The sequence below is a fragment of the Lingula anatina genome, chromosome 1 (assembly GCF_051362555.1).
Source record: "Lingula anatina isolate TDL-2025a chromosome 1, LinAna3.0, whole genome shotgun sequence".
NCBI classification, from domain to species: domain Eukaryota; kingdom Metazoa; phylum Brachiopoda; class Lingulata; order Lingulida; family Lingulidae; genus Lingula; species Lingula anatina.
The window spans coordinates 28,578,564-28,594,177 of NC_141767.1; the positions used below are offsets into that span (position 1 = coordinate 28,578,564).

General features: G+C 36.6%; 1 protein-coding gene across 1 annotated transcript; it reads right to left on the reverse strand.

Moving 5' to 3' along the window:
* Window positions 1-1,017: 1,017 nt before the first annotated feature.
* On the reverse strand, window positions 1,018-15,614 carry LOC106175888 (uncharacterized). The gene is made up of 12 exons (XM_013558045.2): window positions 13,737-15,614; window positions 7,736-7,928; window positions 7,447-7,582; window positions 7,033-7,260; window positions 6,585-6,820; window positions 6,145-6,313; window positions 5,406-5,581; window positions 5,033-5,146; window positions 4,527-4,704; window positions 4,113-4,298; window positions 3,755-3,910; window positions 1,018-3,347 (listed from the first exon to the last, which is right to left on the reverse strand). The coding sequence occupies exons 1-12, from the start codon at window positions 14,426-14,428 to the stop codon at window positions 2,890-2,892; spliced, it is 2,922 nt and encodes a 973-aa protein (XP_013413499.2). The 5' UTR covers window positions 14,429-15,614; the 3' UTR covers window positions 1,018-2,889.

A 15,614-nucleotide genomic window follows, 5' to 3' on the forward strand; every position in this document is an offset into this window, starting at 1 on the left:
GATCTCCGACTGCTGTGCACAGCTGTATCTTTTTTTCAATATATTGACGAATTTTTAGATCTTTATATGTCCATCTGGCATGAAATTCCACACACATGATCACACTGATATAGCCTACCTTTTACACTGGGGAAGGCGCTAATCAGAAACAAATGCCAAGACAAAGGTGACATTCTGACAGCCTCTTATCTGAGTTAAAAATCACTGACAAAAGAGACTGGCAATCAATTTCCTCAGGCTGGCAATCATTAGCCTATAGAAATTGGTCATGTTACATCTTATCTACCTGTGAGAATCGTTTTACCAACTGAGTATTGCATAATAATGTCAATTATTAGTACTTTGAGCTAGTCTTAATTACCTGTCAGCTCACCTGAATTCTCTTTTTGTCTTTTTGGGAAGATCTTGTCAGTGAAATGTTTTATTTGTCCTGTGACAAAAATTTAACCATTTACAGCCTCCCTGGAATTATTTTCCATTTACACTCTTTGTCGCAATGGCGGTCGATGCAGCATTCATTTTAAAACAAGTTGACCGCCAATTAAGCACGATTTTGCACCTTCAAGTTCCATGTCACGTTTTCATATCATGCATTTATTATTTCTACAAGTTTTCTCTGCCCAAAATGCGTAAAGAAAAAGTGTTATCTTACCATGTTGTTTAGAAAACTTCTTTTTCCTCCGACAACCCGTCTTCACTGCCGTTCACTTCTATGTTAAAATGACCACTCAGCTTCGTTTCTAACACCACTGCACGTCACTTCCGGCACAATTCTGACCAATGCTGATCTTCTCCGGTTCCCTTTATTGGCGAGGCGAAGCCTAGACAATTATCTGCTCTATTTCATGTAAAGCTCCGCACCGAGTGCTTTATCTGGCTTAAAGCACCCTGTGCACTGGTGCGTGGAACGCATTCGTGGATGACGTGACTTTACACGAAATAAAGCACGGCGCGACCTATTGTCTTTTGACAGGAGAGTGCTTTAAAAATGTTTATGTAAGGACAGAAAAACAAACACAATTTTGCACCTTTTTATTATATGACGCAAGAAAATTTACTGCCCTACTCTGACCATGTGTTACTGACAGTAGATGTAATCTATATTTCATTGCTTTGCAGAAACAAAAATGTTTTTTTTTTTTTTGTGATTTTCTTTCAAGCTTCATTTCATTTTCTAGAATTAAAATGAATACAGCTAATAATTCAATTATATGTAAATCGTTACAAGCTATAGGACGTGGGGAATCTATACACTAAATAATTATTTTTAATTAAAAAAAAACACCAGGATACCCAGTATATACGTAGCCAAAATAGGTACGTCTCGGGTATGTTTTCCTCTGATGCATGTAGGCCTTACTTTCAAATAAGATGACATTTTGTTCAAAATAACAATTTGAAGTTCAAAACACAGTCTAGAGAAATATGAAATTTTATGAATACATTGTACATTGTACTTGTCGGTCCACTCTACAGTGTGTCTGAAAACAATGTTAGAATTCTTTTCCATATGATCATGAATAATGTTGCCGCTGGAACAACAGCATATCATGTAATCTGTTACTTCTCTACCCTTTTGTAATACTCTGTTTTAGTAGCTTTCTCTAACGGTTAGTAACTAATTAAATTTATGCACTACTGCTAATAAATTGTACATCTGCCGTCAAAACTGGCGAGATATTGCAATACATACTTCAAAACCCATATTTCACAAATAAACAGTTTAAAGAAAAAGTTAATAAACGGAATTTATTAAAAGTTAGCTGATCAAATAAACCACTTTGTCTCAAATGCATTACCCACTCATCTACTAATGAAATAAAAAGATATAAACCAATCCTAAGATACTGCCTATTAAAAGGACTCTCTTTTTGGTCTCTATTTTTATCTTTTTGCCTCAAGGAATAAGAAGCCCAGACATTACATATGAGTAGGCCTACTATAAGGCCATAGTCTGATAATACGCTGAATTTTAACTAGGCAGATCGCATTTTGCCTTAAATGACAAAATCCTGATTAAATCTCGTCGATGGAATTAAAAAGAAATCTAATACAATTTCTGTGGGGAAACTCCTGGTTGAGCGATGGAAATTCCCACACGCCAATTATAATGCACAAATAGTTTCCTGAGACCTTAACTTATCTGTACATGAGATCAGGATCTATTGTCAATCAATGAAGAGACCGTCCTTTATTCTACATCAGATTGGCACCAAAGACAATCTGTTCGGTTATCCAAGTTTCTCGCGAGTTGACAGGTTTGGTGATGTTAATTGTACGTGTCCTTTAGAAATGATATTTTCAGAAAAAATCTCTAGACGGTTGAGTTCAAACAGTTATACGTATTTTTATGGATAAATAATTTTGTATTGCATAATCAGAGTCAAACAGCTTATTAATTTTCTTTGATGCCAATCTGATCCTTTAAGAATTAACAGTGCCAAATGGCCAGTGATGAAAATTAACCAACTTTATGCTGTGTGACCGACTTCTACGGATCGGCAATAATCTAATGGATACACGATAAAATGATAAAATACAAACACCATATAAGCCCTGCTTGTTCTCTAAAAACCTTCTTTTTTTTTCTTCTCTTTTTTTTTTTTTTTTTTTTTTTTTTTTTTTTTTTTTTTTTTTTTTTTTTTTTGCAGTCTAACAAAATTCATGTCTTGTTTTGTTACCGATTTTCATCTGTTGCAATGCAAATAAAAATGCAAGGATTTATAAGATGAAGTGCTCTGCATACTTTCAACTCAGCTGATGCTGAAATGAGAGAACCTTTGGTACGTAAACTCTAACTACCAAGCCAAACCTTTTTTACCGAAATGTTTTTCAACTTAAGATGCAATGCCCTTCTGATTTTTTTTAGATTTTACCAAAACAAAGAAATCAACATTCCAAGAATCCTTTCTCTCTTGAAAATAAAAGCCGCCAGATTTGTGGCGGTGAATCCATTACAAGATAAGTTATTACTTCCCCAGGAGGAGATGAAGAGTTCAGGACAGTGTTATCGAATGCTATTCCTTCCCACTGCTTGCTGGCCGTGGGGAGTTTGTATTCTCGCATCTCAGAGGTTGCCAAGTCCCACGAGCGCAGGACACGAAGGTTGTCCAATAGAGCAAACAAGGAGTTATTGAAAACTGTCAGCGACCCAATCTTGGTTTCTACTTTAATAGCCTGCAAAGGCACTGGCACTAGTTTCTCAGATGATGTCTCCGACTTCAGAATGAAGACCTGGATAAAGTCAGTCGACGAGCCGAAGAATGTGCCAGAGGTATTGTCTTTTTGGGGATTGCCGTACCAGGACATTTCGCTGTAGGTTATGCCTTCGAAGACTGCTTTCTCGCCTGTGGAATTATATACGTTTATTATTATCATCTACACACGTAATCGGACAATACAAGCAGTGCGTTACCAAAAGTCAAATGAATGATTCAGAAAAAGATAACTTAACACCAATCAACTTTGAATAAACATTGAAATTGAATTGAGTGTTAAATTTCATAAAAAAAGAGCCATTTCCAGCGTTGATATTCAGTATCGACAAAAATGATGGAAAATCAACCGTTTGTGGTCATTATCTACACAAGTAATTGGACAAAACAACCAAGAGTGCGTTATCAAGAGTCAAACGAATGATTCAGAAAAGGAAAACGTTACACCAAACAACTTTGAATAAACATTTAAATTAAATTGAATTGGCTGTTGTAACTCGTAAAAAGAGCCATTTCTAGCATTTATATTCAGTATCGACCTAAAAACTGATTCAGCGCTATGGCATCGACAACCGTTTGATCCTGCAGGTTGTAGAGCAGTGCCTGGTTGGTTGGGTACTCCGTGGCGATGTAGATCATATCCGGTGCCGCTGAACTACCGAAGGTCAACCCTTCAATATCATATCTTTCTTTTTCTGAAAAGAGCACGATCACAATTTTGGAAAATAAAAACAGAAAAGAAAGTTAAGAGTAGTTAATAGGGAGAGTACTAAATGGAGCTCAATTTCGACAAAACAAAGCCGTTGACAAGTCAATTAATAACCACTTAAATAGAAATCCAATTCAATGACTGTCACCTTTCTGATTTTTGTAACAGCTTTTTCTTCACTTCCTTACCGCTGATCTGTATGTATTCCTCAACTTTTTCACTCTGGAGGTGGATTTTGGCCAAAATATTCCCAGAACATGTCCACAGGTACAGACCAGAGTGATCCAGCAACGCATCACTCGGCTCAAAAAACGGGGGCAGGCTTATGTTCAGTCTGTGACAACGGTGAGACTCGTGAAGACCAAAATGCAAACCTGAAAAATAATATTGGGAATTGCATTAATTATTTTCATACAATTATCTTTGTGATTGTAAATGGCAGCTATAGCAAATAAAAAGTTATGCCCTTCTATAATGTTAAAGAAATTAAAAACCAAAAGAAAGGAAACCCCAGTTTATACAGGGCTTTGTTAACCGACAATTGCTTTCAAGCTAATTTCTTTTGCAGCTTATTATATGTAAGTAACTGAATGAAAATGTACTTGATTTTGGCGGTGAAATTTCAGGAATATCTTCTTCTTTGAACAAAGCGGAATATTTTCTAAAGTGAAGAGAAAAGGTGGACAACATGGCCACACACAGGAACACGGTCAGAACGGCAGGTCCAATGACGTCATGGTAGCCCGACTTGGAGTGATGTCTGATCCTGTACAGTCTCAGCTAAGGTTGGAAAACATAGCTCATTATAATATGGGTCATTTCAAAAACAATGGCTTAATTTTTCATAGTTTAAAAAAAATTGAATATCAGAAGTTTTGTAAAATTGAACTTCCTGAAATGTTTAATCAATTAAACATTTAAAATCCAAAGAAAACAAAGTTAATTTATTAATCATGTTATTGACTGACTGTTTTACTGTTCAATCGATCAATCACTTGATTAATTGGCTGAATTATCGATCGATTGACCGATTGATCTACCGCTCAGATCGTTCGTGTCTTTACGTTTGTTCATATACAGTTTTCTTAATTTGCAACGGGTTACTTACATAGAACATGACGGCGGCGTATATCAGTATTAGTATGGCCAGGGGCATGAACAGCAGACCTACCACCCGAGCGTCTCTGTCCCCAAGGGACACCAGGGCACCACTGAGAGTTACCTGCAATACAGAGTGGACGTCAGAGTGTTTTCTTTGGCTGGGGTGTAAAAACAACAGCATACTCTATACAAGAAGGCAAAAACGTGGAAATAATATTCATTCAAAACGAATAATTGTAAGTCATTTTTTTCTTTTTTTTTTTTTTTTTTTTGTATTATTATGTTGAAGATACAGTATTTAAGAATGTTGAGAACATTAGAGAGCTTTAACAACTGAAGGAGTAAGGAAAAACCAAGCAAGAGGAACAGGTTCAATTTACCAATAATAGCGAAGACGTTAGCCATTGAATGAAGGTTCTTTCATTTGCAAAATATGTTTTTGGTTCTACTTTCAGACGTTTCATTGCTTTTGGTTGCTCTTTCTGGTCATCTGGATTTGTCTTGTGATGATTCTTCGAGAACTTGGGCAGAATGAAGTTTCTGTATCTCAGACTTTCTGTACAAAATGAGACACTTTATTTAATGAAGCTATATAATAAGAGTGAGTGGACAGAAAGACTGTTGTATACAGATACGTAAGTGACATACATTATTCCCCCAGAGAAAACTGCGCAGTGACGCATATCGCCTTATCCACACACCCAATGAAAACAAATATAAAGGTGTCTATTTCCCTCAGTTTACACTCGACCCAACACGTCGTTAATATGCAATCCTGCTCCCAGCTATGGCTATACAGTGCATTTTGCGGTAACCATCTTCGTTACCTTCACTACAGTATCAAAAGTCAACAGCACTATACTCACAATGGTTAAAAAATAAAATCGGAAAAAAAATTATGATGATCGAGGCTTCTTAAAATGACTAGGAATAGACAATAGACAATGTATTTAGATCGTGGATGAATAAAGCAAAACTAATATTGTACATTAAAGGAATTCATTGTTGAGCGAGAAAAAATGATATTTGAATCTACCGGGGTAGTATGTTCATGTAGGTCTACTTAATAGTAACCCGATGTGTTTGCAAAATGTCAAAAATAAAGCGAAATTTTCTTACTCTGTTCCTCCTGGATGTCGGGAATTTTCCCACTTTCAATTGTCATGGTGATGCTCTCACGACTGGATCCGGCGTAATTCAAAGTGCCGGAGGAATGATCGCCAGCTGTGACATAGGCTGAATCCTCATCCTGGAAGAGGTAATCATTTTTGCCACGGTCTGAAATAACCTAAGGAAAAAACGTAAATTGCATGCAACTAAATACGTCCCAGCAGAGACAGTAAGTATTGTATTGCTTTATTCGACTTGCCTTCACTATCAGTGAGTTGAAAAAGACATAAATTCACATGAATATACCACTTCCTTCTAACTGAATTTCCTCAACAGTACATTTTCAAATGATACATTTTCAAATAAAAACAACATCGTTAACGCAAACATAATGTGGCAAATTAACATTAAAATCTTTTTAAAAGGTCTTACATAACACTTCTACACACCTTGTTATAAACACGGTTATTCTTCTGAATTACATCATCATTGTACCAATATGGAAATTCCTTGACTTTGAGAGGAAAAAAGCTAGCAGCCGAGTGTTGAAACTTGGAAAACTTTGGCACAGGGCGGATGAATGGAGATTCCACTAGGGCATCAAGCCACTCAGGCGGAGGAATCCTGAGCTTCACTTCGAGGATTGTGTACGGAAACAACCGATAATCTTGGTTCTTGATTATACCTTGAAATAAACATAATGTACAGGTCAATGGTGTATTTTAATGAATTTCATTTGACCAGGAATTGGCATTACACCTATAAACTGATGGGCAGTAATGGAATGATAGTCACAGAAAGACTAATGATAGTTACAATATAAATAAGAGTAGTTGACCTAGTCACAATTTATCAAGAAATGAAAGGTTAAGTTCTAAACCAAGAACCGTTTCCAACCTTCTTCATTGCGCTTCCACTCAGACTCGCATCTAAGACGATCCCCCTCGTCTATCATGGTTAAGTCAACATCGATAGTAATCCGTACGTCATTATTGTCTGGTAGCTGAAATGCCGTCCTCTTATACACTGTCCTCACTAGGGGCTGCAGGTTTTCTTTGGTTATTTGCCCCTGTATGTCACTAGCCAGTGCTTTCTTTGCTTCCCGTGGAATAGACTTTGACTCTCCTTAAACGAGAGGGCGGTGTTATTATTATCAATGCCGCAAAATAAATTAAATAAGAAAAAAGATGTTCATCAAAACAGCATAACAAAATAGCAAGTAGTCTTCACATTAGTTCTGTTAGTACCGTATCTGTTTGAATTCGTGCCTAGTCTTGAAAAGAGAATCCACACATGGCAGTCTACTCTTACCAAGCATATATCCTTTGACGTCATCCTCAGCCAATAGAAAACGTTCTTTAATGCTGTTCTCCCACACCCAGCTTTCATGATGTGTCTTCCTCTCCACAAACACCTCTGCACCGGGTGGGCCGTCTATTCTTGGACTCTAACAAGAAATACAAAATATTCCACAGGCTTAATTTAAACTTTGTCAAGTAGACATTTAGATACAAATGAAAAAAATAACTTTTTCACATAAATGGCACATACAAAAGATATATATATTCAATTAAGTACTAGAAATACGATTGGGACTTACGTTTTTGCCATGCGGTAGATTGTACCATCGTAATCGAATCAAAAAGGCTCCTTCCTCAAGCTTCACCCGCCTGTGGTAGCAGGCCAAGCTAGGGTTGTCTAAATACACCGATGAGACCCATGTTGTAGATGGTGGAGTACTCTCTAACAGATTTTCGTCTGGAGATATTTTCTGTTTTGCCGGAAATTTGGTCCTGCAACATTTTATGAATGATCAACAAAAATATAAAAACAAAGCTCTGTGTCATGTCTGGTTGAAGCTGTTTAGTAATCCGCACAAGAAAGCGATCACAAGTTTAGCACTACCAAACAGATTATTTAAAGTGGAAGCAATAACAATTAATTTTGATTTGCACTGTTTAGGATTAATTTACAGTTCATTTACAAGATGGCATTACAACAACAACAACAACAATAACAATAATAATAATAATAATGCACTTATTGGAATACATGACCTACTTAATAAGCTAAATGGAATGTAACTATTGCCTGGAAGCTTTTACGAGAATTCTAGATCAGTTTGCATTCGCTTATTCGTGGCCTGAAGATCATAGCGATCTTCTCTGAGATTTTCTCTTTAAAGAGATAGAGTCTCATCAAATCTGATATCATAAAGTTCATTGGAATATTGTATCTGGCCTGATCATTAAGTCGTCTATTGTCAGGGTTACCCCTATTGTGCATGTAGGTAAACAAATATTTTAAGAAATTTATGAACGGTCCAGAGTCCATGGACTAACAAGTACCAAGTCACACAAAATAAAATTTAATTATTCAACAACTCTTTTTGTTATTCTGACTTCCAAGCATCTAAAGAAAAACCTCGTCGGTCTTCAATAAAAGTATGTCAAGGGCAAACGACGTCTCTCATCAAAAACCGCCAGAAAAATGCCATTGTATTTTTAACAGTTCCAGCCAATTTTTGTCTGAGATTGTCTTCGACTCTTTGACTAACACTAAATAACACTATATCCGGTTTACACGTGCGCAAACCACGTGGAGTGTAGTGTATTACCGATAAAAAGGATATATTATTTATTTATAATTTTCTACTCCCAAGTTTTCTGTAAACCCTTAGATTGGTGCTTCATGATAGGGTTTTCTATAACTCATATTTTTATACCCTTTCTCATAAGTGATAACAGACGCACCACAATTTAATAAATTATTGCTCGTTTTCCTTCCAATGCCTGGTTCACAAGCAAAGTTCATTTATGAGACACATTACTTGTACAATTTTCTCACAAAGAACTATATAAACTATATCACCCGTATACAGAAACATATCTACTAGTAACTGCATAAAATTATTCCCCGCATAAACAACTATAAAAAAAAAGAACTCTTACGCAAAACCATTAATATATAGGGCTCGTATGAAAATTGGGTCAGTGATATTTGACACACAACATTGTTGATATAAAACCCATCAGATCGCAAACGTCACCTCATACAGGGGCAGATTTAGGCCGTCTTCTGGGTCTTCTGTAAGACGGTCAGATTTTTAAGTTAACATTGACGGGTATCTAATTTTTTCTGTCGGAAGACGGTCAAAAATGGAGGATGGATCAACAAAGATAATTTGGAAGACTGTCAGAAAATATCTCTGGATCTGCCCCTGTCATACTACACTTCTGTAAATGCATATGTTGCAGGCCAGATCAGAATCCAGTCCAGGGGCGGTATTCTCGAACGTTTTCGACGTCGAAATTTTTTCGTCTTCGATTCGTTAAAAAATTCGTGAACGATTTCGATGAAAAAATTTTCGATAGCTTCCAGAATACCGATTTTTCGGATTCGATTAGGATTCGATGAAAAATTCGTTTTCGATAGCTTCGAGAATACCGCCCCAGTTCTGAACTGACCTACAACAATCAAAGATAGCCAAAATCTCGCGACTTAGCGTAAAATCAGGCGTTTTTTTTTTGCGGGATGTGAAAGAGAGTGTGTCTAGAAATAATGACAGACTATAGTGAGTGCAGTGCAGCGACGAGTAAAAGGTGATAAAATTTATCCACGGATATTTTTTTGTGTTTTTTTCTGATTATTTTCTCTTTCTACGCGCTTTTCTTTTTTTTTTTTTAACGACATTCCCAATCCACACAGTTTCACCTTTAAGGGGGGAATGTAGGTTGGAGATTTTCTCTTTAAATAAAGGTCTTAGTTTTTTTTTTTTTTTTATTCCTGTCACATTCATTTAATGTATCTTTGAAACATCTAATTATGCTTGAAACACATCTCCAACTTCATCGTGTGACTTGGATATTTGGGGACAAAAACACCATTTTTAGCCGTCTGATTTTCTCAGGCACCTGGACAGCTATAAATGCTTTTAATGGTATTATAACACTTGAACAAAGTACTACAAAAGTGAGACAGGGATTTTTCTTTAGAGACTTATTGATGATTTTATCTATAAAAAATGTGAAATAACATCAAAATATTAAGGAATTTTCACTTTCAAATTCAATAAATTGGAGAAGAGAGGATCAATCAAAATTTTTAAAAAGGCACTTGTAGCATGGAGATTTAACATAATAATAATAATAATAATAATAATAATAATAATAATAATAATATGTATTTATTTGCAACTTAAAAAGTTGGATTTTACAATAAAAATTAATAGTGGTGAAATGCACGATCTTAAAATAACCTTTTAAGTGTTAAAATGATGCGATACACATTAAAAGTTCATAAAAGCCTCAGTTCTTAAAATTTGATAAAGCCCATGGGATAAAAGTTTTGGATGATCGTACAGTCCTCAGTTTTGGCACAGTGTACTTATAAACCCGGTGCAAAGTGTTGGAACTTTCATTTATCTCTGGTAGCAAATGATGGATTTTGTGTCCTTCGGAGTACATGTTATGCAATAATGTTTTAGATAGTCCATCTCTTCTACAAGCAAGAGTGATAAGTTTACACGTTTCAAGTGCCCCATCATAGGGCTGCTCTGGGAATATAATCTTACATGCTCTAATCTGGATGGATTCATTTTTATCAACTTGTTGTTGTGTGAGACCTGGTTGCCACACCTGACATGCATATTCTAATGTAGGTCTGACTACTGATGTGTAAAAGCTTACAAGTTCATTGGTTGGAATACCCGCTCTTTTCAAAAGCTTAAGATTGTGTAGCCTTTTACTTGCTTTCTTTACAAATATCACAGATGTGACCTTCCCAGCTCATATCACTACTGATCCTAACCCCTAAGAAGACAGCAGACCCCACTTTCTCAATCCTTTGATTCTCTACTAGTAAGGGTGTAGTTTTGTGTCCATTTTTGGAGAAATCAAATATGATCTCTTTGGTCTTGGTAGTATTTATTGTTAGTTTATTAGCAGAGAGTGAGTTCTGTTGTTGCATCAGGGAGATTGTCCTGCAGTTCGGTATTCCCGTAGCTTAGAATTGTGGTGTCATCTACATATTTGAATGTGTCACATTTGGTGCTCAGATCATTAATCATAATAACAAATAAAACTGGACCAAGTTTTGTGCCTTGTGGTACACCAGCATTAATGCATAGCCAGTCTGATTTCACACTACCTATCTTCACACTTTGTTTCCTCTCAGTTAGGAAGCTGTAAATCCAGTTTGAAATAATTCCAGGGATACCTAATTCAGACAGTTTTTGGTTAAGCAGGGTGTGGTCTATTCTATCGAATCCTTTAGTATAATCGACCAAAAGCATTCTGGCATATTGTCCTAGAGTGTCAGTCTGCCTTGCAATAAGGTCTATAGCTTCGATCAGTGCGTATGTCGTACAGCTCCCTTTCATGCTGCCGAACTGCCTAAGGTCAATCTTATTGGTCACAATGTCCCAAATCCATTTAACAATAAAACCCTCCAATAACTTAGAGAGCACATGGTAAGGGATATAAGAAAGGCATATACGGATTTTTAAAAAAGAATATTGGGTGTAAAAAAGAGCACTAGTGATAACTTAGTTTATTGTACATAATTTAGTATATTATGAAAAGCGGGAGATACCCACTTCCAATAAGTATGAAGCTACGATTTTTTAATATTGCTTTAAATCCCCTCTTCGAAAAATTGTAAATAGCGTGCTATAAAGATCTACTCAAGAAAAATTTTGCTTGGGTAATTTGAGTACGGATTAACTGGAGAAACTTGGCTTGTCATTAATTTTTCACGAAAATATGTCAGATAACTCTGTACTGTCCTTGACAGAGTAAAGATTGAAAGATAATTTCAGACAAACATTGACCGAGAAAATATCCACAAGGAGTAAAGGGCTATTGTACCAACATGTGGTTGAAAATTTTACACTGTAATTCTATTTAAATAAGCTAATTTCACATAAATGTAAGGAATTAATTGTCAAATTTTGACTTTCATCACATAATCTAGCTATAGAAACGGCAAGGTAAACAGGCACAAATAAAAATTAAGAACCTGTAAACTATGTATTTTAGATGACATCGAGGATGAATTTCATTTTATTCTTTTAAGAATTTTAAAATGTTTTTGCTTCAGAACGATTAGACAGAAATACATCAAAAATTTTATTAAACAAACAAAGTGTTTTCAAGCTAATTAAATTGTTATCCATTAACTACGTTTACAATTAAACTACTTATGAAAGTACTTAAAATGTTCTTAAAGCACTCTCCTGTCAAAAGACAATAGGTCGCGCCGTGCTTTATTTCGTGTAAAGTCACGTCATCCACGAATGCGTTCCACGCACCAGTGCACAGGGTGCTTTAAGCCAGATAAAGCACTCGGCGCTGAGCTTTACGCGAAATAGAGCAGATAATTGTCTCGGCTTCGCCTCGCCAATTATCTGCTCTATTTCGCGTAAAGTTCAGCGCCTCGTACTTTATCTATACCATCAGAGCTTGGACATGATGACGTTGTTATGTCCAAGATCAGAGCTAGGATTAACGTCAGCCTGAAGAGTTTTTATCATAACTACTAGTAATTTTTTTTTTACTTTATATTTTTATTACATTTCATTCTGATGAGCCATAGGGCGCAAGGGTTTAATTAATTGAATTGAACTGAATTTCACAAATAACATGGACCTCGTATGGAATGATTAACAGTACTCTCAAGTCATTCGAATGCAGTGTTTTATACAACTTGGGATAACCATAATTAAATGCTAGTTAAAGAATTGAATAGACTGGAATGGCTTTACACATGTTCACGAGGACTTAGACCCCTCGGGTAAGACCCCATTTCCATAGATTTTAGATCGATCTATCCCTGTGGGGAGTGTCACTAGATTACTGTCAGCTTAGCCGGCTTAAGCGTCTGTCCCGCCTACTGAAAGCTGTAAGGGGGTAATTAACGATGGTGCGCGCTCGGCTGACTGCAATATTTAGCGTGAACCCCCAGGGAGTTAGGTCGATCTAAATCTTAATCCCTGGATCGATCTAAATCTCTGGGAATACACCCTAAGAGATTAGAATGAGTATGAACTTTTATCAGGAGTCAGAAAAGTCATCTTACAGGTGGACAATGCAGCTCAGTTAAATTTGACAGCTTAACATGCTGCTTGTCTCTCTCTCCTCGGGTGGCACGATTGTCGTCATCGGACCACGTGACCACGTAGCTCATTAACTCCCAGGCTGAGCAAAAAGGACGTTTTTTAAGCCAAAAATTTACAAAACGAGCTTTTAATTTGTGTATTTGGCTAACGATATCGTTAGTTGGGCATGTTCTCTGAAGAATATGTTCCGTTCAGGCCATTAGTTAGTTAGAGCCGTGTTTCAAGCATAATTAGATGTTTTAAAGATACGCATGTACATTAAATGAATGTGACAGGAATAAAAAAGCTAAGACCTTTAATTTAAGAGAAAATCTCCAACCTACCGGGTACATTCCCCCCTTAACAGCAATTTTAAGTCGTGTACAACAATAATTATTTTCGTAAACCTTGTGACAATTACATTATTTACAGAAAATCAGTAAATCAAAATGCTTTAAAAGATTATATAAATCAAATCTTTGAAGTTAACAAAAAAAAAACTTACCTTTTTTTGTCCTTGAACACATAAACTGGCAAGTGTTTTATCAAAGCTGCCTTGACAGCAAACGTATCTTCCGCCTTCACCCAATACTTCACGCTTTTCCTTTCAAACACATCACTTTCGCCATTTTCTTCCGAGTCTGAGCCCTTGGATCCCTCGCACTCTGCTTGGACACTTCTAATGGTACCGTAAACAGCGCTTACGTGAAACAGAAAGGCCTCTAGTTCGTTGAAGGCCCTCCCAAAAAACTGCTCGTGGTTCTGGGCAAAATACCAGTTGCTGACGACCCCGGTTAGCTTGTCGTGTTGTTCGACTATCATACGGAACCCCTCACCATTCAGCAAAGTGAATTTGGCCAATTCTTTAAGCTCTTCAACAAAATTGTCAGTGAGCTCAGTCAATCTCTGAATCGGCGAGAATCCGTTTTCGCGTTTACTCTTCGAGCTTTGACATTTTTGCTGTAAATCATCTTCTTGGTTCTGTAATCTCTGCAGTGTTATTCGAAGTTCCTTGATTTTGACGGAGATGAATTGTTTGGTTCTTCCTAACTCGTCAATGAGAATTTGGACAAATTCTCCTTCGCTGTCATTTCCACTGGATCGCTGTATGAAACTTTTTAAAGTGTCGTACTGCAGACTTTGGTATCCGTGCTTGGATTCTAGACAAAAGCGGTTAAATTGTTCCTCGTATTTCATCGTACCTGATGGAAAATGTTGACATGCAATCCAATTTTTGGTGCGTTTAAACTAAAGCCCGTAGAATTCACTTATTTTTTAGTCTTAAAAAAACAGCTGGTGCATTTTCATTCTATTTCCGACAAGAGACCAGAAAGGTTTTAGTCAGTACTTAGAGCGTAAGAAATGACCTAATTCTTGTTTATCTGTTTCTCAGATGATAATATAAATTTTGAAAAAATCCAATTAGTTTTTACTTCTATCTGCTGGTATCACTTAAGGTACACCTTCAACAAGCACAGCGCTAATGGGTCGAGGTGATGGTACCTCACTTTTTACATACTAAGTCTGTACATCACGACTGAGATGCCAAGCATAGCGCAGCACACTCAAGCACACCCACTGACCTGGGTTTGGTGATAACCGTCTTCCCACCTGTATGTTCTTACCTAATACTACAGTTCGAACAGAAAACAACAGGCCGTACCGTCCCTTGTTCCGTGTAGAGTCAGGACACGCACCGCTAACGAGCTGTGGTTCGAGTCAGATAAACCACTTGTCGCGAGGCTTCAAGCGAAAAAGAGGACGTCATGCACTTCAATTGTAAATGAAAGATAAATAATATAAATAACAAATTCGTCTCCCCTATTATCTCCTCTATGCCGCGTTAAGTTCCTCGCCTCACTCTTACTTTATCTATTACATAGGGTTTTAGTATTCGCCTTGACCCTCCCAAAACGGTTGATATTCAACAGTCAGACGTAACACTGTGATATCATATTTACTTGACTATGCACAACTTGGAAATCATTGGAATGAAAAATTTTGCAGGAATTGTGGGCGTTATTTGATAGTATCGCAAATTCACTAATCGAGTGAAAAAATTTAATCACATCATTCGGAGTTTTTTCTCAGTATTAGAATTGTACGATTAACCTAGTTATCCAATTTGCATTAAAACGAATTTTAAGTACAAATATTTGATTTCAGGATAGCGAAACCAGCATTGTCTAATGTGGACATTAATATTTATGAAATCAACATTATCTCAGGGTCGGTCTCTTTTTCTCTCTTGTGTTACCGTTGGTAGCAATTTATTGCCGCCATGCAGTCTATTCAACGTCTGTCTGTCCAGTTTCCTTTTCATTATTTTCTCTCTGCATCTTAGAAAAACCGAGGAAAATGTAAAACGCCATCTTGTCCGTTT

What these genes read in the sequence shown, in the direction of transcription:
- LOC106175888 (XM_013558045.2), bottom strand. Translation starts at nt 14,428, where the DNA reads ATGAAATACGAGGAACAATTTAACCGCTTTTGTCTAGAATCCAAGCAC. An exon ending in GTGGAAGCGCAATGAAGAAG is followed by an intron (nt 6,821 to 7,032) that starts GTTGGAAACGGT and finishes GTTTATTTCAAG; the next exon opens with GTATAATCAAGAACCAAGAT. An exon ending in AATTTCACCGCCAAAATCAA is followed by an intron (nt 4,299 to 4,526) that starts GTACATTTTCAT and finishes ATTATTTTTCAG; the next exon opens with GTTTGCATTTTGGTCTTCAC.